This window comes from Salmo salar, chromosome ssa05 (assembly GCF_905237065.1).
Source record: "Salmo salar chromosome ssa05, Ssal_v3.1, whole genome shotgun sequence".
Lineage (NCBI taxonomy): Eukaryota > Metazoa > Chordata > Actinopteri > Salmoniformes > Salmonidae > Salmo > Salmo salar.
In genome coordinates this window covers 66,523,147-66,547,108 of record NC_059446.1, presented here as the reverse complement: position 1 = coordinate 66,547,108, position 23,962 = coordinate 66,523,147, and the positions used below count along the sequence as shown (strand labels likewise).

Here is a 23,962-nt window from a genome sequence, read left to right as displayed (position 1 = left end):
GAGAATGCCAAAAGTTTGCAAAGCTGTCATCAAGGCAAAGGTTGGCTACTTTGAAGAATCTAAAATATATTTTGGTAGTTTTGTTTAACACTTTTTTGGTTACTACATGATTCTATATGTGTTACTTCATAGTTTTAATATGTTTACTATTATTCTACAATGTAGAAAATAGTCAAAATTAAGAAAAACACTTGAATGAGTATGTGTGTCCCAACTTTTGACTGGTACTGTATGTTATTTAACTTCTAAAATGTATTACATTTTTATGTGTGGCATAAACACAACTAGTCACAATGTTTTAATCTTATTATGCCACTTCAAAAGTCTCCTGTAAGGCTACCTACGCGTTCATCCACTCCACTAATATACTTCCAGCATCCAAACTGCATAACGGTCATTCTATTAATGTAAAGAGACATTTCTTAGAAAACACCAAAAAGTGTAATGACATTCGGAGCCTTCGATACTGAGTAGGGAGGGATGTATTTTCTGATTGTCCAAATTGACATACTCTACTTGATTGTGGTGTTGAAAATGCAAACCATTGACGATTAGCGCTCGAAGTCTGTAATTGGTATGCAGTTATGCGTTGCTTGTTGGTTGTGTGTGGTGCATTTGTACAGAAACCTGTTGGTGGAAAATCTGTTGCATAATTTGATATAAAATTGGGCATCAAAATGTAGAAAATCTAATTTCCTCCTAACTGATCATTTTCTGCAGCCAGCTCTGATTGTAGTGTAGTAAGACAGGCAGGGAGAGTCAGCTCGTCCGTGGTGGTCGGCGAACCCTCAACCTTCTGGCCCGTTAGCCCTGCGTGGCATTGACTGTGCCACAAAGCCATGCTGAAATGGTGAAGTTGCTATAGTTATTGTTATTCATGGTCGTAATAATAATTTTTTTGTTAGTTGTATTGGGGGGAGGATGTGCCATTTATTTGTTTACACTAGTAAAAACCCAATTAGGACAGAGACTTAAAAATATTCTTATTATAACAAGGATCTGTATTTTTGTTCATTAAATATTCATTTATGTCATGCTGTATGGTTTGATTTTAAAATGTGCAATACAACACCCAATTGATCAGGCATCAATACACTTGGACTAACCTTTGAGGGCTTTCAGCCTCTCTTTGCCTCTGAGCTCTAAGAAATCTCTCTCTTCCGTTTCCCTTCTGTCCTTCTCCACTTTCTAAAATTGCGAGGTCTCAAATTCAAATGGCTGCCACTATTTCCTGCCACCAACATGTCTATCTTGTGCAGTAACTCTGATCTGAGTGCCATCACCCCTGTCCTCATTGCTGAGAACAAGATATCTCCTCCCATATTTCTGTATAAGCCATTGGAGGGCCTCCTTCACCTTCAATGAACTGCTCAATGGTTGTCTCCCCCAGACAGTCCTTCCATGTGAACAGTATGATGGTGTAACTTCAGACTCTCTCGCCAAAGAGCTGGACTTGATCCTCCACTGATCTTCTGTAGGCATCAGTGAATGGCAAGTCCACCTCAACCACAAGGCTGAATGCATGGGGTCCAGGGGGGCATAGAGAGACACTGTGCTGCAGTCCATCTTTAACAAGTGCACTCCATCTTTAACAAGTGCAGCCGTATCAGACAAATTCAATTCCTTCCACCAGCCTGGACTGTCCACTAGAGTGACCTTCCTCCCGCAGACAACTCCCTCTCCCTTCTCACATGGGGCAGTGCTTCTGGCGGCATCCAAGGCCTCTTTTCCCAGAATGGTGTTCCCCACAAATCTCTTACCAGACCGGGTTGAACCCAGTAAAACAGCCCTCAGCTCTGAAAGAGAGAGAGAGAGAGAAACACTTGCCACTCACTCCCTTACCAAAGAAATCAGTAAACTAATCACAAGGGCCTTTTTACACTACACTAGTTTGACAATATACAAGTTCCAGGGCACACATTTTAGTAGTGTAAAGAGACTGATATAGATTCAAATCTCTCTCTCCCAAACCATCTCCGTAGATAGTGTGGGACACATCTACACCACATACCTCCTTCTGAGTGGTACAGCGTAAAGATAATAGCTCTCCGGCACCACATTAATCTGCAAGAATTCCCTAAATTAGGGGAGACCAGGGCTAAAAGTAACACTTTTTGCCTTTTGTTTTAGTTAGATGTATAATATTTTTACACCAACATACATGTCTCAGCTACTAATGCACACTGTGACTACGTTTCTGGGACATTCCAATCGTTTACAATTTAAACCAAAAGTGGCTGAGGTGAAATGTTACAATTAACCCCGTAGGCGGTATATAATATATATAAAATACTTTTAGCATTCAAAAGACTGAATTTGATTTATTTTTGTATTAACATATCTTAGTTGTACTGGAATACTTGATGTAAACAAGTGAAATGTTATCATTATGTGAATGTCTAAATACCATGTAAAATACAATAGCATTTTAGGTACACTGTTACATCTAACCCTGTTACAACTAACCCCCATTACTAATCTGAGTGTAATCTGAATTTTGTGAGAAATGCAACAAATTATTGTCATCAACTATACCAATCAAAGACCTCTTATTGATAAAAAATAGTTATGATTAGATACATTGGGACTGTTCCACAGGTCAATAATAAGAAAGAGAGGTGGCAATAATAAACTTTAGGCCTCAAAAAAAATGTTTTCAATAAAACGAAATATATTTCATGGATTTATATAAAACGTATGTATATAGAGACACTAACCAAGCATTATTACATTGAATAACATCTTTCTGAGTGCTTTCTAAATGTGAGTTATTTAGCTGTTACAACTGACTCCGCGTTAGACTTAGCCCCGGTCTCCCCTACCTTAATACCAGTAGACAGCATTTTTGTTCTGTCAACCAAATAAAAAACATTATAGCTTTTAAAATGTGCACACATTTGAGAATCGTTGCATTAATCAAGTGTGAAACATCACGTGCAATATGGTATAGATGAGAAGCTCCTGTATAGAACCATTTTCTGTTTACGGTCAAACTTCACGTTCAAGTGATACGCGCGCATCCCTTGACAAACTTACAGTGAGTGAGTGAAGACCATGAAAACACGCAAGGCTGGTGATAGCTTTTTTTCAGGTTTTTCAGGCTCTATTTGTGGTATTTTAGCTTGACTCGCTGGCTTGCTAGCTTGCTAGGTAATCAATCCTCTGACATCTGCTATGTAGTAGACGATAACCATCTTATTACGTTTGTTAACTTGCACGAGCAAGTATCCACATTCATGTAAACAAACTTTTTTTCCTGATGCGCACATGCACACGCACATTTTCATGACAGAGCCGGGAAATGGGTCTACTGTTTGAATAGCTATCCTTATTTTGGTTGTCTCTATACTATGGTATTTAAGGTATGCTAATAGCTGCACACACACGAAGCAGGAATGTGGCTTTGGCCACCCTACATCCAAGGCTAATGTAAGGATAGTGTAAACAGAAACATTGCAACTGATGTTGAGGAGAGAGATTTTACTACACGTATTCTACTAATGTAAATCTACTCCAATACAGTCACTCTCTCGAGGCTGTCCTTCCAAATCTCGCTGACTTGACTATTGGTTGGGCTCTCTGGGCAGGCTGTTAACGCTCGCATCTGATTGGCTCTGAAGAAAATTACGCTTGAAAAAATCCTCTCAGAAGAGGTATTTCCTTGTTTTTCCTCTTGTTTTAACTTTATGCAACCGGGGGTCTCACAGGGCTAGCATCATCCTGCTGACAACTTCCCCTGACAACCTGAGCGAAGCAATTAAACAATTTAAAGGCAATGCTACCAAATACTAATTGAGTGTATGTAAACTTCTGACCCACTGGGAATGTGATGAAAGAAATATAACCTGAAATAAATCATTCTCTACTATTATTCTGACATTTCACATTCTTAAAATAAAGTGGTGATCCTAACTGACCTAGACAGGGAATTTTTACTAGGATTAAATGTCAGGAATTGTGAAAAACTGAGTTTAAATGTATTTGGCTAAGGTCTATGTGAACTTCTGACTTCAACTGTATATTACGGAATGTATATAGAGTGCATTCTGAAAGTATTCAGACCCCTTCACTTTTTCCACATTTTGTTACGTTAGACCAAAATGTATTAAATTGTTTGTTTTTTTGCAAATGTATAAAAACAAATCACATTTACATAAGTATTCAGACCCTTTACTCAGCACTTTGTTGACGCACCTTTGGCAGCGATTACAGCCTCGAGTCTTCTTGGGTATGATGCTACAAGCTTGGCACAACCGCATTTGGGGAGTTTCTCCCATTCTTCTCTGCAGATCCTCTCTAGCTCTGTCCGGTTGGATGGGGAGTGTCGCTGCTATTTCCAGCTCTCTCCAGAGATGTTTGGCCACTCAAGGACATTCAGAGAATTGTCCCGAAGCCACTCCCAAAGCCGTTGGAAGGTGAACCTTCACCCCAGTCGGAGGTCCTGAGTACTCTGGAGCAGGTTCTCATCAAGGATCCTGACTATTCTCCCAGTCCCTGCTGCTGAAAAACATCCCCACAGCATAATGCTGCCACCACCATGCTTCACCATAGGGATGGTGCCAGGTTTCCTCCAGATGTGACGTTTAACATTCAGACCAAAGAGTTAAATCTTGGTTTCATCAGACCAGAGAATCGTGTTTGTCATGGTCTGAGAGTCTTTAGATGCCTTTTGCCAAACTCCAAGCGGGCTGTCATGTGCTTTTTACTGAGGAGTGGCTTCCATCTGACCGCTCTACCATAAAGGCCTAATTAGTGGAGTGCAGCAGAGATGGTTGTCCTTCTGGAAGGTTTTCCCATTTCCACAGAGGACCTCTGGAGCTCTGTCAGAGTGACCATCGGGTTCTTGGTCACCTCCCTGACCTAGGCCCTTCTCCCCCGGTTGCGTAGTTTGGCCAGGAGGCCAGCTCTAGGAAGAGTCTTGGTGATTCCAAGCTTCTTCCGTTTAAGAATGATGGAGGCCACAGTGTTCTTGGGGACCTTCAATGCTGCAGACATCTTCAGATCTGTGCCTTTACACAATCCTGTCTCAGAGCTCTACAGACAATTCCTTCAACCTCATGGCTTGGTTTTTGATCTGACATGCACTGTCAACTGTGAGACCTTATATAGACAGGTGTGTGCCTTTCCAAATCATGTCCAATTAATTGAACTTACCACAGGTGGACTCCAATTTGGTACGGCGTATGGTTTATAATTTGACCAAGTGATGACCTTATTCTAACCGGCTCATCTAAACAGTGTGCAATAAGTTGGGCTATTGTATTAGTAGCTAGCTATATTGCTATAAAAGTATTGGTCTACATTCTAGCTAGTCTCCATCACTGATAAAAGCAATATTTGCTTGTATACTTGTAAACATGACAGCTTGGTTGTTCCAACTGTTGTTTAGTTAGCTAGCCATATTTTGAGTTCAGTAGCTAGCGAACTACCTAACATTTTCACTTCAGATAATGAGGTTATCAAAAAACTGATGAAAGGTAGCTAGCTAGCATAGTTACAGGTACTCTTATCCTTGAAACAACATTGGAAACAATTACCTACAGTTGCTAATAGTTACCGGTTGCTACCTAGCTAGCTAGCTTTATTGGTCCAGGGAGTAGGTTAGCTAGCCTCTAGCTTCAACAGTAAAACTCCAATATTACTTCTGATCTCTGTATTTATCTTTGATCATTCAATTCCATTGCAGAAGATGTAGGGGGAGAGTGGATGGTCCTCCGCCTTGTCCTACCTACCTAGCTGTGCTGTGCTCCAGATGTTAGCGATTAGCAAAGCTACCCTGACCGTGGCTTTTTGGTGTATTTACAATTTGCGGAGTGCCAGAGACCGTATGGGCTGTGCACACGGAGGAAGGTGGAGATATGCACGCCCGATTAATCAATATTTATAAGGAGCCATACGTCGGTGTTGAGGGTGGAACTAGGACAGGAATTAAGTCGTAATAGTGATGCAAACTTCATCTGGAGGGATCTTTTAAGTATACCAATTAGCAGTTCACTAAGATGCTAAATAAGTTGATATTCTATACAGGGTGTTTCTGGTCTATCTGAATAACTAAGAGCTTAAAAGCCACCAAACCTTAGTTAGTGATTACACAGATGATTTACAGCCACTACAGCACTCTGTCTCCCTGCAACAACACATGTACACACATGCAGGGACGCACACACACATACATATACAATACATGCATACACAGTCTCTCACACACACAAACACTGATCCTCCTCTAATGGATGGCTGGGTAGAAGGAAGCAGTGTGCTGCAGAGACATCTGCTATGCGTTGAGGACGAGGATTCCAGAACATTCCAGACTGTTGGCATTGACACGGCTGTCAGCCCACATTTACCGCTAAGTCCTGACCCAGGCTTCCCAGACCATACATACATACAGTAGAAGTTGGAAGTTTACATACACTTAGGTTGGAGTCATTAAAACTCGCTTTTCAACCACTCCACAAATTTATTGTTAACAAACTATAGTTTTGTCAAGTCGGTTAGAACATCTACTTTGTGCATGACACAAGTAATTTTTCCAATTGTTTACAGACAGATTATTTCACTTATAATTCACTGTATCACAGTTCCAGTGGGTCAGAAGTTTGCATACACTAAGTTGACTCTGCCTTTAAACAGCTTGGGAAATTCCAGAAAATGATGTCATGGCTTTAGAAGCTTCTGATAGGCTAATTGACATAATTTGAGTCAATAGGAGGTGTACCTGTGGATGTATTTCAAGGCCTACCTTCAAACTCAGTGCCTCTTTGCTTGACATCATGGGAAAATTTAAAGAAATCAGCCAAGACCTCAAAAAAAATCGTAGACCTACACAAGTCTGGTTCATCCTTGGGAGCAATTTCCAAGTGCCTGAAGGTACCACGTTCATCTGTACAAACAATAGTACGCAAGTATAAACACCATGGGATCATGCAGCTGTCATACCACTCAGGAAGGAGATGCATTCTGTCTCCTAGAGATGAACATACTTTGGTGCGAAAAGTGCAAATCAATCCCAGAACAACAGCAAAGGACCTTGTGAAGATGCTGGAGGAAACAGGTACAAAAGTATCTATATCCACAGTAAAACGAGTCCTATATCGTCATAACCTGAAAGGCGGCTCAGCAAGGAAGAAGCCACTGCTCCAAAACCGCCATAAAAAAGGACGACTACGGTTTGCAACTGCACATGGGGACAAAGATGGTACTTTTTGGAGAAATGTCCTCTGGTCTGATGAAACAAAAATAGAACTGTTTGGAGGGAAAAGGGGGACGCTTGTAAGCCGAAGAACACCATCCCAACCGTGAAGCACGGTTGGCAGCATCATGTTGTGGGGGTTCTTTGCTGCAGGAGGGACTGGTGCACTTCACAAAATAGATGGCATCATGAGGCAGGACAATTATGTGGATATATTGAAGCAACATCTCAAGACATCAGTCAGGAAGTTAAAGCTTGGTCGCAAATGTGTCTTCCAAATGGACAATGACCCCAAGCATGCTTCCAAAGTTGTGGCAAAATGGCTTAAGGACAACAAAGTCAAGGTATTGGAGTGGCCATCACAAAGCCCTGACCTCAATCCTATAGAAAATGTGTGGGCAGAACTGAAAAAGCGTGTGCGAGCAAGGAGGCCTACAAACCTGACTCAGTTACACCAGCTCTGTCTGGAGGAATGGACCAAAATTCACCCAACTTATTGTGGGAAGCTTGTGGAAGGCTACCCGAAACGTTTGACCCAAGTTAAACAATTTAAAGGCAATGCTACCAAATACTAATTGAGTGTATGTAAACTTCTGACCCACTTGGAATGTGATGAAAGAAATAAAAGCTTAAATAAATCATTCTCTCTACTAATATTCGGACATTTCACATTCTTAAAATAAAGTGGTTATCCCAACTGACCTAAGACAGGGAATTTTTACTAGGATTAAATGTCAGGATTTGTGAAACTGAGTTTAAATGTATTTGGCTAAGGTGTATGTAAACTTCCGAATTCAACTGTACATACATAGACAGACACACACACACACACACACACACACACACACACACACACACATATATTGTGTTATGTAATTAAACACCTTTGGTTTAAAGATGAAAGTTCTTCGCACCATTCAGTTATACTTCAAGCTCTACATATCCTTTCAGCCTGTCCTATTTTTTTGATAAAGAGTTGGTTTAGTATCGGTAATATCAGGTGATTTATGGGTTAGATATGTGTACCACCCAACAGCACATTGTCACAGCTGTATTTTATACATGGCCAATTGGCCATCTGATCTGTCCTGCAAGCCCTGGAGACGGTCACCTTGTCACCGGCCGTTACTCATGGAGACATGATTGACTGGGGAGGCTTGTATCCAGCACTGCTACACACACACACACACACACACACACACACACACACACACACACACACACACACACACACACACACACACACACACACACCATAAATGTGTTTGTGCAGCATCAGGAGTCTAATGGTGATGATTCTAATGGACATGACTTAATCAGACAGCCCATAACACTCTCTCTCACACACACACACACTCTCTCACACCCCAGTAAAGAGCTGTGAAATGTGGTCAGCAATAAACGCATTGGCTGCTGGGCTGTGTTGACATGTGGAGTGATGATAATGACGTCCATACTTAACATTAAACCCACATTAAGTATGGCCGCCGCTCCCCAACTGCTGTTTCCCTTTCTACGCTGCATTATTTTCCAATGGGCTCTGTTTCTCCCCCCGCCCCACCCCTCCTCTGATTTTCAGCAGAACAACAGATGATTGTGAATGATAATCATGGGAGGATTGTTTATGCAAGTGTAATGTGAGGAGTGGGCTATGTCAGTGAGTGGATCCATGTTTACATACATTATTATACATCAGTATGGAGGCAACTGTCAAATTACCTTCATTAAGCATCCTTCTACCTGTTAACTGAGCCATTGGTATTCATCCTCCATCTCTCTTGCACACGCTCGTTCTCTCCTCGATCTCTCGCTCGCTGTTTCGTTCTCATTTTATTTCTCTATTTCCTCTCCTCTGCAGATGACCTGTAATAGCTTGAACTCCTCGGCATGCTGTATAACCATCACATCTTTCATACCACTAACTTTAAAGCTTTACACACACACACCCAAACACACCTACACACACACACCCAAACACACCTACACACACACACCCAAACACACCTACACCTACACACACCCAAACACACCTACACACACACACCCAAACACACCTACACCTACACACACACCCAAACACACCTACACCCACACACACCCAAACACACCTACACCTACACACACCCAAACACACCTACACCTACACACACCCAAACACACCTACACCTACACACACCCAAACACACCTACACCTACACACACCCAAACACACCTACACCTACACACACCCAAACACACCTACACACACCCAAACACACCTACACCTACACACACACCTACACTCACTCAAACAACACACACACACACACACACACACACACACACACACACACACACACACACACACACACACATCCAAACACACACACACTCAAATGTCATTTGTCATTAGAAGTTAATGAAGCACATAGTTGTGTGCACTTATGGCCATGTCTCATGTGGTAGCTCTTACCCATTAGAGCCGCTGAGCCATGCATGGAAGCCATTTTGGCTGTGCGTTGTCTTAGCTCAGCAAATACTGTATGGCCTAAAACCTGGGAATCATTTTGTGATGAGGTTATTTTGTTTGTTCCAGGCTGTGGGCTGGCATGGCCCAAGGGCAAGGCTCCTCTAGCCCTACAGTTTGTCTAAAGTCTTAATAATTATCTTTTACCCCTAAAACAAACCCAGAGAAAACAAACAGGCCTATTCTGTGGTATTATTGATGCTTATGATGCAGTGGCTTTTGATCGATGTGTTCCATTTATTCTGTGTATTGATTTTTATGCGCTAGCTAGAGAATATACTGTGTGTGTGTGTGTGTGTGTGTGTGTGTGTGTGTGTGTGTGTGTGTGTGTGTGTGTGTGTGCTGTGACATGTGTTGATAATAAATGTTATCTGTATAGATTAAGTGTATCTGTGTTAGCGTTGGGAGCATGGAGTCGTTACTATGGTCAGCGCAGGGTTATGAGTAAATCAATAAGCAGTAAAAACATACATATATTACACACTCCCCATAGACTCCTTTAATACCCCTGAGTTATTACTGCCACTGGCCACATCTTAAACATGTCCAATAGTATTTATCTGTTTTAGCATAACTTTGCAGCAGCTACAGAGGGTTTAATAGAGAGAAGGGAGAGGTAGAAAAGCATTGTTTGCATGTCAGCTGTTTCCTTAAAGATGTACTCCTTTTGAGGGACTTTTAAAGGATGTTCCTTGCTCATGTGGTGTTTTGGACCTATCAGAAGTCACTTGATTTGGGAGTAATAGTCGGGAACTAGATATGAAAATTATATGTTTCAATTTCCTCTATTAAATAGCCTAGGATCTTTTATAAACGTGGCTGCTGCTTTTTTGTTGTCTGTTTCCTAAATGTTATATATAATCTCTCTTCCTAGTTTCTGTTACATATACACTACCGTTCAAAGGTTTGGGGTCACTTAGAAATGTCCTTGTTTTTAAAGAAAGCAAAAAAAATTGGTCCATTAAAATAACATCAAATTGATCAGAAATAGTGTAGACATTGTTAATGTTGTAAATGACTATTGTAGCTGGAAACGGCAGATTTTTTTATGGAATATCTACATAGGCGTACAGAGGCCCATTATCAGAAACCATCACTCCTGTGTTCCAATGTTGTGTTAGCTAATCAAAGTTTATCATTTAAAAAGCTAATTGATCATTAGGAAATCCTTTTGCAATTATGTTAGCACAGCTGAAAACTGTCCTTCTTTAGACTAGTTGAGTATCTGGAGCATCAGCATTTGTGGGTTTGATTACAGGCTCAAAATGGCCAGAAACAAAGACCTATCTTCTGACACTCGTCAGTCTATTCTTGTTCTGAGAAATGAAGGCATTTCAATGCGAGAAATTGCCAAGAAACTGAAGATCTCGTGCAACACTGTGTACTATTCCCTTCACAGAACAGCACAAACTGGCTCTAACCAGAATAGAAAGAGGAGTGGGAGGCCCCGGTGCACAACTGAGCAAGAGGACAAGTACATTAGAGTGTCTAGTTTGAGAAGACAACAGAAGCCTCACAAGTTCTCAACTGGCAGCTTCATTAAATAGTACCCGCAAAACACCAGAACAGTGAAGAGGCAACTCCGGGATGCTGGCCTTCTAGCCAGAGTTGTAAAGAAAAAGCCATATCTCAGACTTGCCAATTAAAAGAAAATATTAAGATGGGCAAATGAACACAGACACTGGACAGAGGAAGATTGTAAAAAAGTGTTATGGACAGACGTTATGAAGTGTTATGTGTTATGGACATCTAAGTTTGAGGTGTTCGGATCACAAAGAAATACATTTCAAATAAAAAATTAAGATGCTGGAGGAGTGCTTGACGCCATCTGTCAAGCATGGTGGAGGCAATGTGATGGTCTGGGGTGCTTTGGTGGTGGTAATGTGGGAGATTTGTACAGGGTAAAAGGGATCTTGAAGAAGGAAGGCTATCACTCCATTTTGCAACGCCATGCCATATCCTGTGGACGGCGCTTAATTGGAGCCAATTTCCTCCTACAACAGGACAATGAACCAAAGTACAGCTCCAAACTATGCAAGAACTATTTAGGGAAGAAGCAGTCAGCTGGTTTTCTGTCTATAATGGTGTGGCCACCACAGTCACCGGATCTCAACCCTATTGAACTGTTGTGGGAGCAGCTTGACCGTATGGTACGTAAGAAGTGCCCATCAAGCTCTACAAGGCTGTGATTGCTGCACATGGAGGATTCTTTGACGAAAGCAAAGTTTGAAGGACACAATTATTATTTCAATTAAAAATCGTTATTTATAACCTTGTCAACGTCTTGACTATATTTCCTATTCATTTTGCAACTCATTTCATGTATGTTTTTATGGAAAACAGGGACATTTCTAAGTGGCCCCAAACTTTTGAACGGTAGTGTAGGTCTAACCGTGGTTGTTGTGTGTTGTCCAGTTACTACAGCCTGGATGACATCAGCCACGAGACCATCAACAAGTACCTGTCCAACCTGGTGGAGAGGAGTCTCCGAGACCTGGAGTGTTCCTACTGTATGGAGATAGGAGAGGTAGGGGAGTGTTTGTGTCTACGACATGTATGTGCACATGTATTCATATGAATGAATGTGCCTGTGGTAGTAAGGCAGTGTGAATACCGAGGGAACCATTGTGGTTTGTGTTGATAGATTTAACATGAATCGGTAAAGTTGACCATGTCTTCCCTCCTGTCTTCTCTTCCTCTTTGTCTTCTCTCCTCTCCGTCTTCCTCCCTGTCTCCTCTTCTTTTCCTCCCTGTATCCTTTCATCTCTTCCTCCCTGTTTCCCCTCTGTCTTCCCTCCTCTCTTCCTCTGTCTCCTCTCCTACGGTCTCCCTCCCTCCAGGATGATTGCACCATTGAGGCCCTGACGTACGGTCGTATCTCCTCCTACTACTACCTGAAGCACCAGACAGTCAGGATGTTCAAGGAGAGGCTGAGGGCTGAGCTGCCCATCCAGGACATCCTCTCTGTCCTCACGGTATGTTTGACTGACTGCTGGGAATGACCACAGAACATGATGACATTGTCTTCATCAGGGCATCAATCTCCTCTACTATAGATTGTCCTGGGCATCTGGACTGTCCTGGGCATCTGGACTGTCCTGGGCATCTGGACTGTCCTGGGCATCTGGACTGTCCTGGGCATCTGGACTGTCCTGGGCATCTGGACTGTCCTGGGCATCTGGACTGTCCTGGGCATCTGGACTGTACTGGGCATCTGGACTGTCCTGGGCATCTGGACTGTCCTGGGCATCTAGACTGTCCTGGGCATCTGGACTGTCCTGGGCATCTGGACTGTCCTGGGCATCTGGACTGTACTGGGCATCTGGACTGTACTGTACTAGACTAGGCTGTACTAGACTGTACTCCATCAGGGTGGGACTACAGCCATTGAATTACATTTCCTTTTCTAAATGTTTGAGTGTGTAGTTTATTCTTCTAGTCTATTGAGCATTGTGCAGGCCGATGTCATTTGTTTACCATACTACTGTGCTTCTGCATGTGCTTCTCCCATTGTGTTCACATTGGGGCGGCAGCGTAGCCTAGTGGTTAGAGCGTTGGACTTGTAACCCGAAAGGTTGCAAGTTCGAATCCCCGAGCTGACAAGGTACAAATCTGTCGTTCTGCCCCTGAACAGGCAGTTAACCCACTGTTCCTAGGCCGTCATTGAAAATAAGAATTTGTTCTTAACTGACTTGCCTAAAGGTAAAATACATTTTTTTAAATTGAGGACACAAAGTGGTTTCACACCTCTCCTCAATGTCGGTCGTAGCTGTGTCCAATAACCCGTCGTGCCCCCTCAACCCTCTGACCCCCCCAATGTTGGCTCTCACCCAGACATTTCGACGAGATGGGAGGGTGAAGGATCACAGATTAGAGAGGAACTGTCGGGAAAGAAATGTGTTGAAAATGCAGAAAAGATTTTGACATTAGCTTCCCCTCTTTTGCTCCCACAATGCCCCCAGCCAGCCCCCCCCCCCCATCCCTTGTCCACTCCCCCAGCTAGATTCACCCCCCCCTTTGAAGCTCTACTATTTCCTCTTCTTAAAGTTCACAAGGGACCTACTATAAACACACACACTGAAAGAGTATGTGTAAATGTATGTTTCTCTTTCTCTCTTGCTCTTCCCTCTCTATGTCTCTCCTGTCCTTTCCAACCTTCTCCTTTCCCTTCCTCCCTGTCTGTAAATGTCACTAAAGAGAAAGTGTGCAGGAGAGATGAAGGGAGGGAGACAGGGATGGATTGCTGGATGGAGTGAGTAGGGGAGTTAGCAGTTAGTGTGTTGTGATGATCTCTGTATAAAGATCTATTTTCTTTATCCCCTGCACATCTGCATGCAGACACTAAACCACTGCCATATCAATCATTTTAGTCCTGTTTTTCCCCTCATCGTTCCCCCTGTTCCTCAATCCCCCTTTTTTCTAACACTGCATCTCTCTGCTGATGGATGCTAGCTTAACAGTCCAGAGCAGGGTAGGCCCAATGACAAATGTCTCCGCTGGTCCTCTGTTGATGGAAGTGCGTTGGGGAAACTTAACGTACTGCAGTGAATTAGAGTAACACAGAAAAAGAGCCATGCGTGTCCATGCATCTGTCTCCCCTGAAACCCCACGAACAAGCCTCAACACAGAACACCCCGTCAGCACTAAACCCAGCCTGATTGATAGAGCTTCATGGTTTTATACTAGACCAAATGGATTTATATTAGACCAAATGGTTTTATACTAGACCAAATGGTTTTATACTAGACCAAATGGTTTTATACTAGACCCAATGGTTTTATACTAGACCCAATGGTTTTATACTAGACCAAATGGTTTTATACTAGACCCAATGGTTTTATACTAGACCAAATGGTTTAATACTAGACCAAATGGTTTAATACTAGACCAAATGGTTTTATACTAGACCAAATGGTTTTATACTAGACCCAATGGTTTTATACTAGACCCAATGGTTTTATATTAGACAATGTTTATGACCAAATGGTTTTATACTAGACCCAATGGTTTTATATTAGACCAAATGGTTTTATACTGGACCAAATGGTTTTATACTAGACCCAATGGTTTTATATTAGACCAAATGGTTTTATACTGGACCAAATGGTTTTATACTAGACCAAATGGTTTTATATTAGACCAAATGGTTTTATACTAGACTAAATGGTTTTATACTAGACCAAATGGTTTTATACTAGACCCAATGGTTTTATACTAGACCCAATGGTTTTATACTAGACCCAATGGTTTTATACTAGACCCAATGCTTTTATACTAGACCCAATGGTTTTATACTAGACCCAATGGTTTTATACTAGACCAAATGGTTTTATACTGGACCAAATGGTTTTATACTAGACCCAATGGTTTTATACTAGACCCAATGGTTTTATACTAGACCCAATGGTTTTATACTGGACCAAATGGTTTTATACTAGACCCAATGGTTTTATACTAGACCAAATGGTTTTATACTGGACCAAACGGTTTTATACTAGACCAAATGGTTTTATACTGGACCAAATGGTTTTATACTAGACCCAATGGTTTTATATTAGACCAAATGGTTTTATACTGGACCAAACGGTTTTATACTAGACCAAATGGTTTTATACTGGACCAAATGGTTTTATACTAGACCCAATGGTTTTATATTAGACCAAATGGTTTTATACTGGACCAAACGGTTTTATACTAGACCAAACGGTTTTATACTGGACCAAATGGTTTTATACTAGACCCAATGGTTTTATATTAGACCAAATGGTTTTATACTAGACCCAATGGTTTTATACTAGACCCAATGGTTTTATATTAGACCAAATGGTTTTATATTAGACCAAATGGTTTTATACTAGACCCAATGGTTTTATACTGGACCAAATGGTTTTATATTAGACCCAATGGTTTTATATTAGACCAAATGGTTTTATAATGGACCAAATTGTTTTATACTAGACCAAATGGTTTTATACTAGACCAAATGGTTTTATATATCCTATACATATCCTAATTGGAGTGAAGAATAGGGATGTGAGTAGACATTTAGACATTCAACCTAGACTGAGTGTTTGGCTGTTCGACATCGGCCATTCACAGTTTAGCACAGAGTCTAACAATATGAAAGAGAACCACCACTGTCCATTGTATTAAAAAAATAAACTTTATATTGTGGAAAATTGCTGTATAGTTGCTGACTGTTCATGGGATTTTATGATCAGGTTTGGACAGTTGTAACTTAAGGTTTCTTCATTCGCTGAGAGGTTTTGCTCTTAAATATATTTTAGGGGGACTGCTCTCTTGGGTGAGGGGAGCCAGTGATCCTGATGCAGCTGTTTTAACGGAGATGACTGAAACAAAGGATCTAACCACAGAACCACAGCAGGGAACTGACTTCCTCCTCGCTTACTTCCATCTCTCTCCTTCTCTTTTTCTTTATATCCCACTCTCTCTTCCCCCTCCCTCCCACTCCCCCCTCCCTCCCTTCTCCAGGATGCTGAGGAGTACGGGGAGCTGCCCGTCAGGCACAACGAGGACCAGTTGAACAGTGAGCTGGCTCAGCGTCTCCCCCTGCAGGTCAACCCCCACAGCTACGACAGCGCCCACACCAAGACCCACCTGCTGCTGCAGGCCCATTTCAGCCGCGCCCAGCTGCCCTGCTCCGACTACGGCACCGACACCAAGACCGTGCTGGACAACGCCATACGCATCTGTCAGGTTAGTGGCTGACTGTGTGTGTGCAAGATCTGCTATGTAGGTTTATGTACTGTACCACACACTGCATCCCTCTGGGTACATCCACCGCCCTGCTCCTTTCTGAACAGTGCACCTCTGAAATACTTCCTCTGTTTTCTTGTCCTTTTGTTCCCATCAAAAAGAACATCTTGCTTTCATACATCCCAGAATGGATCCTCTCTCAGCCCTGGGATTCAGACCCTGAGCACATTTCCACGTGTCAGTCAGTCAGAGCACCAGTACTCAGATGTTCTGGGTGGAAGAAAGCTCTTCCCTGTTCATTCAATATGGGAAGTGGAAGGCTTGTCTAAAGACACAGAGAGGCAGTTTCTGCTTAGTATTGACATAGGGATAGAGGTGACATAGGGATGACATAGAGAAGATATAGACAGGGCTCTAAATTAATGTTTTTTATTGGTAGCACTGGTGCTCGCAACTTCAAAAAAGTTAGGAGCACAACATAAAATCTTGAAGCACCAAAATATATATATTTTTTAATTGAGATATAGCATATTGGGCCGATATGAATTCTCGCTGCTTTTGAGGCACATGCTGTGGTATATAACTAATATTTAACCCTGTAAGACATTTGTTTATTGTCAAAAGCTAAAATGTTGATACAAAAACTTGTCATTTAAATGACAAAGTGTTTGGCTGGTGGGGTTTGTGTACTGCGTGTGTAATAGAGTTTGCAAAATAAAAGACCACTCGATTGATACAAATCATCAAGATATCATATCATTCTTCCAGGTAAGTCTACTTTGCAGTTAACATTTAATTTGGAAAGTTGTATGTAAAGCCTTTAGAAATAACTGGCTACACGAAGTGGTGGACAGTGCACACGGGCATACAAATCACTGATGCATACTTGAAAATTCTTCAATATTCTTGACTTTGCATTAAACAAATATGCTTTGGATTGAAGGAATCTACGCTAGGGCACTCAGAAACAACTGCACAGTGAAGCATGACGTTACAACCATTATTATCTGGCCAATTTATTTATTTTTTCCTAGTTGCACTGGTGCTCCCAAAATAAAATGTCAGATCGCACAGCAAAATATCCAGCAGCATGTGCCACCAAATGGTTGCACTTTAGAGACCTGGGCATAGACATGGAGGGGTCATGGAGAGGTCATGGAGAGGTCATGGAGGGGCCATGGAGGGGTCATGGAGGGGCCATGGAGGTGTCTTGTGTTGAAACTATTTCCATTTCAGTGTGATAATGGATCAGGATATTCTGCCTTTTTAAAAGACAAAGACAAATACTGTATCTATCTCTGGCTTCCTAGCATGAAAGTGTTGAGTGTGATGAGGAAGACAGTCATGTTTGATCAAAGGACCTCACAGGGACAGCACGGCTTTAACAAGACAGACTGCACTGTCTTCCACTAACCTAACCACCACACACACACTTACTGCTGATAGTTACAATACACATGCACACAATCTTAGAATACACACACACAATGTGGATCCTGAACGGCAGGAGGCCCTGTCACTCAGGAGGCTGTTGAGGTGTGCAGATGAGTTGTAGCTCCTCGTAAGAATGAGCCTTATCAGGGATTGGTCGTAACAACCAGGCCTGCCCACCAAGTGCCCTGGCCACCAGATCCCAGGTCTGCTGGTGATTGGCCATGCCTGGGAGAGATTTGGTCCATGTCTGCCTGTAGGATCTGGTTCTGTAACCCATTGTTGCTGCCTTTGTATGTGTGGGGGGATGATCTGCAAAGCGCTGACTGTGTGTGTGTCTGGTAGTGATTGTCCATTGCTCGTCCACAGGCTAACAGAGCCTTTTTCCTCATGTGGCGAGGGTATCGTATTCATTAGAGCCAAACGTTTTGCAACGGAAAATGAAATCAAGCGTCTCTTTTCTTCCGTTTGGTGCCTAATGAATATGGCCCAGCTAACGGGGACTCCAGTGACATCAGCCGTAGTTCTGTCACCATCCATTTGCTTCTTCAGCTTCTGTGAAATGTGAATCAGTACTACTTTAATTTGTACTGCATTAGCATTTTGATTAACTCTGCCGGGGCTTCGCCTGTGCACTCAAGGTCCTCTTTAGTCATAGTTACTGCCGGGGAATGACTTTCTGATTAATTAAGTTTGTTAGAATACAGCGGAGCTTGGCAAACTCTAACCTTACGAGGGAGGGAGGGAGGGAGGGAGGGAGGGAGGGAGGGAGGGAGGGAGGGAGGGAGGGAGCAGGTTAGCATTTTTCATCTTGTTCTGGAGGGATCTCTGCAGGGAGGTCACTAGCTGGCACAGCCACAAAGTAATACAATCTGATTTTAAACCTAACCCTAACCTTAACTTTAACTATTCTGCTAACCCTGATGCCTAACCCTAACCTTAAATGAACACCAACAAGCAATATATCCAATTTTTACTTTTCAGCTTGCCCCAGTTCTGCCGCCAGAACAAGACTCATCCCGATAAATGTCAACCTGCAAAAAAGGAGGGGGGAAGAGTGTGTTAGAGAAATTGAGGGGTTTATTTATTGTGTAGCTGTTTAGCATATGTGCATGAATGTGTAAAGACATGCTGAATTTGAGTGTGCAAAAGTGGCTCAATCGTAACATAACTCATTGTGAGTAAATCTCACACTGATGTCAGTGGGGGATTTTATATAGTCATATAAATGCATCAATTTTTCAACTAAAGTATTTCCTGTCTGTCTACAGGCCATGCTGGACGTAGCAGCCAACGAGGGCTGGCTGGTGACTGCTCTCAGCATCTGTAACCTGGTGCAGATGATCGTTCAGGGCAGGTGGCTCAATGACTCCTCTATACTGACCCTACCTACCATAGAGCAGCAACACCTCTACCTGTTCAGGTAAACAACATGACTCTACTGACCCCACACACACACACACACACACACACACACACACACACAGGATGAGAATGGTGCTAGGACTCTTTAATTAACGCTCTATGGCATGGACCATTTTATAATCCACAGACACTATCAAACTCTGCAAACATTATTATCATCAAGCAGCATCAGTTACATTCTGCGCACGCGCACACACACAGAGAGGAAATTCAAGAGTGAGTGTCCAAACCAATCTTAATTATTTTTACATACACACCATGTGGATTTGAGACACTGCGTCCTGCAGTGAAGAATAATTTTGTGCCAACTCAATAAATATGGTAAGGAGAAAGGGATAGAGGGATGAGAGAGGACAGAGGTTCCAGTGGCGATGACACAGCAGGAAGTGTGGTTAGGATTTAAAATCACATGACTAGATCTGCCCCCTGATGTTCCCCGCAGCAGGTGGAGCTCCAAGGGAGGGAAGGGCGGAGCCAGGGGCTTCCACGGACCAATAGAAGGGCTCCCTGAACTGATTGCCACCTGCGAGGGGCGGGAGAACACCTTTGCTGCCATTGTGGGGGAGGAGCTTCAGCCCCATCAGATCTCCCAGGTAACAAACTTCTAACATTCTGCGTTCCTTCACCTCACTGTTATAGAACACATCCAGATACTGGATGTGTAAAGTGTCACTTTCCTATAGAAACAGAGGCTTTCTAGGGGTACATACGCTTCACCATGAACCCTCCAGTCTCCATTGTCCTCCACCACAATTAAATAATGTGAAATACCTCCAAGGTGTCGGCCTCATCTCTCTATTCATGTAACGTTCACAAATACACTACCAGAGCACTACCAAACAACATATACACACACTCTACCAACGTCAGCCCACACACAGACACACAAACACACACAGTGAGAAGCATCAGTCTGTCGCGGTGGTCCAAGGTACCTCCAGGATCTCCTATTACGGTCCAATGCGAGGGTTTACAGCACCAATCTAAGTGCTAATTGCAGCTGTAATGAGAGCGTCCAGGCGCCACTGCCAGCCCAGCGGCCTTGCCCAATCAGTGTCCCCGCTCCCCCTCCTCCCAGCCCCTCAACGCTGACCCCCCCTATGGCATCGCGGCCTGGCTAATTAAATAACTAGATGCGTGGAAACGTCCCAGTCTGATTCGCCAGGGGACAGTAATCCTTACATAAATAGCTTTTGTTGGGTAAATCTGAGAGGCTTTTCTCCTTCTCCCATCCCAGTCCCTCTCTGACACTGACAGGGTCTTCAGGAGGAAAACACACACTCAAACACACACACACACATTCACACACACATACTCAGACACGCACATTCACACACCTATCATCCATACTCTCTCTGTCTGTGCCTTCCCTCTACCTCTCTTGCTCTCTATCCCCTTTTGGATTTGTGTTCTCCATTTGAGTCAGAGATGTTAAAGTCACCATGACAAAGCTTTAAGAGGCACCTAAGACCATGGGAATTATGTGTGTTTGAATGAATCAAGCTTTCATCAAACGCTCTAGTCTTACCAGATAGATATGTCCATCTTAAACAAGGCTCTCACTTAAGTCTGACTCTCTCTCTCTTCACCTCTGGCTCTTTGTTTCTCTCCCTCCTCTTTTCTCTCTCTGCACTCCGGTCTGACACATTTCCTTGTCTTTCTCTCCCTCTCGCATTTCTCTGCACCCCTCTCTGTTTCTCTCTTACTCTGCCTCTCCCCTCCTCTCCTCCAGGCCTGGTCGTTCCTCAGCAATCTGCCGGTGGTGGAGGTGCGTCTGAGTGTGAAGGGTTGGTGGGAGGGGTGTGGGGAGCAGACAGAGCGCCCCCTCCCTGCGGCCGGGGGGAAGCTCAGGGACGACAGAAGCTGGCTGGACGTCCACGCTGACCAGGAGTATGTCCTGCAAGTCTCACTGCGGCGCATCAACACCGGCCAGCAGAGGGTATGTTCACACATGTATAAAGGAGCTCACACACACATTATTGATGTTAGTTGACTGCTGATAAGTTGATTTGTCATCATGTTTTCCAGAGGAAGCAGGACAGTAAGGCCCAGGCCCCCAGGTTCCCCAAGAATAAGGATGAGGGCTGGTTTCTGGTTCTAGGAGAGGTGGAGCGCAGAGAGCTACTGGCCGTCAAACGCATCGGATACTGCCGACACCGCAGCACCGTTTCCCTGGCCTTCTACACCCCCGAGAAGACCGGAAAGTACGTACGGGAATGTTAAAAAGAATTGGAAAAAGTTCAACACGTTTTTTTCTTTGGCGTCTAAGCCCGGTTACTTTAGGCGTTTTGGGACAGCTGCCGGTGTGAAAGGGCTTTATAATAAAGTTTGATACATGTATATTTATCCCACCACAAACTCTTACTTCCCCTGGTAACCCCCTCTTCTCCCTCCAGGTGTATCTACACGCTATACTTGATGAGTGACAGTTACCTGGGTCTGGACCAGCAGTATGACCTCCACCTCAACGTGACCCCTGCCTGCATCGCTGCCCAGGTCAACAGTGAAGTCACTGAGGCCATGGGAGGCATGTCCGTCAAGTGATCCGTCAAGTGATACTTCAACATGATGACATCATCATGAGTGACATGATGACAATGACCGAAATGAGCATATAAAAATGACAAAAGACAATGGCCATGGGCATCTTTAGACGCCTATGTTCGCTATGTTTACACTGATGATGTGATGGTGGTAATTGTGTGACTGGAGGTTAGCCTTAAAGCAGGGATGTCAAGCACATTCCATGGAGGGCCTAGTGTCTGCGGGTTTTTGGTTTTTACCTTTCAATTAAGACCTTGACAACAAGGTGAAGGGAGTTCCTTACTAATTAGTGGACTTAACTTATCAATCAAGGACAAGGGATGAGCGAAAAACCCTCAGCCACTCTGTCTTCTGTGGAATGAGTTTGACACATGTGCCTTAAAGGGTCCCATGCCTGTCTGGTCCTAATATAAAGGGAGGAAGGGAATGAGGATACAGGGTTAAGGAACTAGGGAGGGTCTGGGTCATGGGCTATGAGAAACTGTTTGGCCTAATGGGACGCTGTACAATGATCGGTCAGTCAATAGAAATACTCATGAAAGACAGCGCTGTCAAGTTACCTCATTGTGTAATACAATGAATACCTATTTTGTTGCAGTATGTCATATTATGTAAATTATATTTCCAGGCATTGGCCTACTGTCTAAAACTCCCCAAATCCACCAACTTTTGAACGGGTGGTGAGGAAAGTAAAACCTGATGAACAGTGGCTTGTTTTACTCAGTTGATGTAGGGACGGGAGTGGTGGGGGAGGGTGGCATTTTATTGAGATGAAGAATAACAGTAGTAAGAGAGAGCAGCACACCGCGTGGTGGTTAACTGCAGGAAAAACATCACTGTGTCCAACAGGGAAAAGCTGCTCCCAGAGAGTTTAGTTTATTTAGCCTGGCGGGGTGGAACTTGAATTCTGTGCAGGTGTGTGAAACATGCTCCCTGTAGTGCTGTGGGGCTACAGGTACAGCCCCCCACCCCCCACAATCCTTAGTGTATAGCACAGAATAGCCTCCTCCTTTCCTTCTTCCTCCTCTTTCCTTGTGTAAGATTCATCTATAGAAGCTGATCAAACTGCTGTAGACAGTCATACAAGGAACAGAAGAACATAACCAAAATACATAGAGATAAATGTGTAAAGGTGTCTCATTGTTTCATTGATTAGTATGTTGTAACTTTATTTCTTTATTTTCTTGGGAGAGCTGACAAGTATATTTTAGAACCAAACTTATGAGACAAAATCCAGCTGCGTCTTAGTTCTGATTTGTGGATTGTCCAATCAATTGAAGCAGATGTAAATTCTCTGATTGAATATAATGACTTTTGAAAAATACTTTTGTTTGGTTTGAAAAGTCTTGAAATGATTTGGGGGTTTTTCAACTTTGAGATAGTGACCTATATATTGTTATGTTATATATATTACACTTACTATCAATGGCAAAATACATATCATGCAAATAATTACCAATAAACCTCCTTATATAAAAAGCACAGCATTTCATCTCAAACTACACTGCATGTGCAAATACTTTCTCTCCTGACACTGTCTGTCTGGTTTCACCACCATGTCCTTTCTGTAGTATACAGTCTGTCACTGGGGCCATTTTCCTCTGCTATGGTTTCATCTGAATATGGAAACCGTGTGGTCCTAAAGAACAACTCTCTGTCAATCAGACATGGGTCAAATAAACATGTCAAACAGTTTCAAGTATTTGGTAGTGTTTGTGGTGAGCATGATTTAGATCTGTACTTACACCCCTGCGCTGGACTCTCTCCTCTCCTGTAGCGGTCAGGTTCACCACGCGATCGCCCTATTTCCACCTCTTCACTATTGGATCCAGAATTGCAGAAGGCTAATAGGCCTATTGTATGGGAATTAAACCATAGGGAATGCATTGCTATGTCTCTGCAAAAAAAATAGCATAAGCTACTTTTTTTCAGTCTATATGTAGGGTATCCCATATTTGAGCTTAATTAAATACGAATATAATTGTTACTTTATAGCCAAAGTGTGACAGGGACTCCAATGTAATTTGATGATTTTCATCTGAACAGGCCATATAGCTAAATAGTGGGCTGTGCTGGCCTCAGTGCTAGACCGGTATTTTATTATAGGTGTATGTTGTTTGGTAGTGTAGACTACTGCATTAAGGTTA

At 42.9% G+C, this 23,962-nt stretch overlaps 1 protein-coding gene across 2 annotated transcripts in view; it reads left to right on the top strand.

The window, feature by feature from the left end:
- Positions 1-23,510, top strand: part of ascc3 (activating signal cointegrator 1 complex subunit 3) — a 163,610-nt gene extending 140,100 nt beyond the window's left edge. For both annotated transcript variants that reach the window (XM_045718629.1, XM_045718630.1), the window contains exons 36-43: positions 12,114-12,225; positions 12,539-12,673; positions 16,191-16,415; positions 19,118-19,269; positions 19,714-19,864; positions 21,004-21,210; positions 21,300-21,475; positions 21,668-23,510. In XM_045718629.1, the coding sequence (XP_045574585.1) occupies positions 12,114-12,225; positions 12,539-12,673; positions 16,191-16,415; positions 19,118-19,269; positions 19,714-19,864; positions 21,004-21,210; positions 21,300-21,475; positions 21,668-21,815 (1,306 nt within the window). In that variant the 3' untranslated portion in view covers positions 21,816-23,510. The remainder of the gene's footprint in view (positions 1-12,113; positions 12,226-12,538; positions 12,674-16,190; positions 16,416-19,117; positions 19,270-19,713; positions 19,865-21,003; positions 21,211-21,299; positions 21,476-21,667) is intronic.
- Positions 23,511-23,962: the final 452 nt, after the last annotated feature.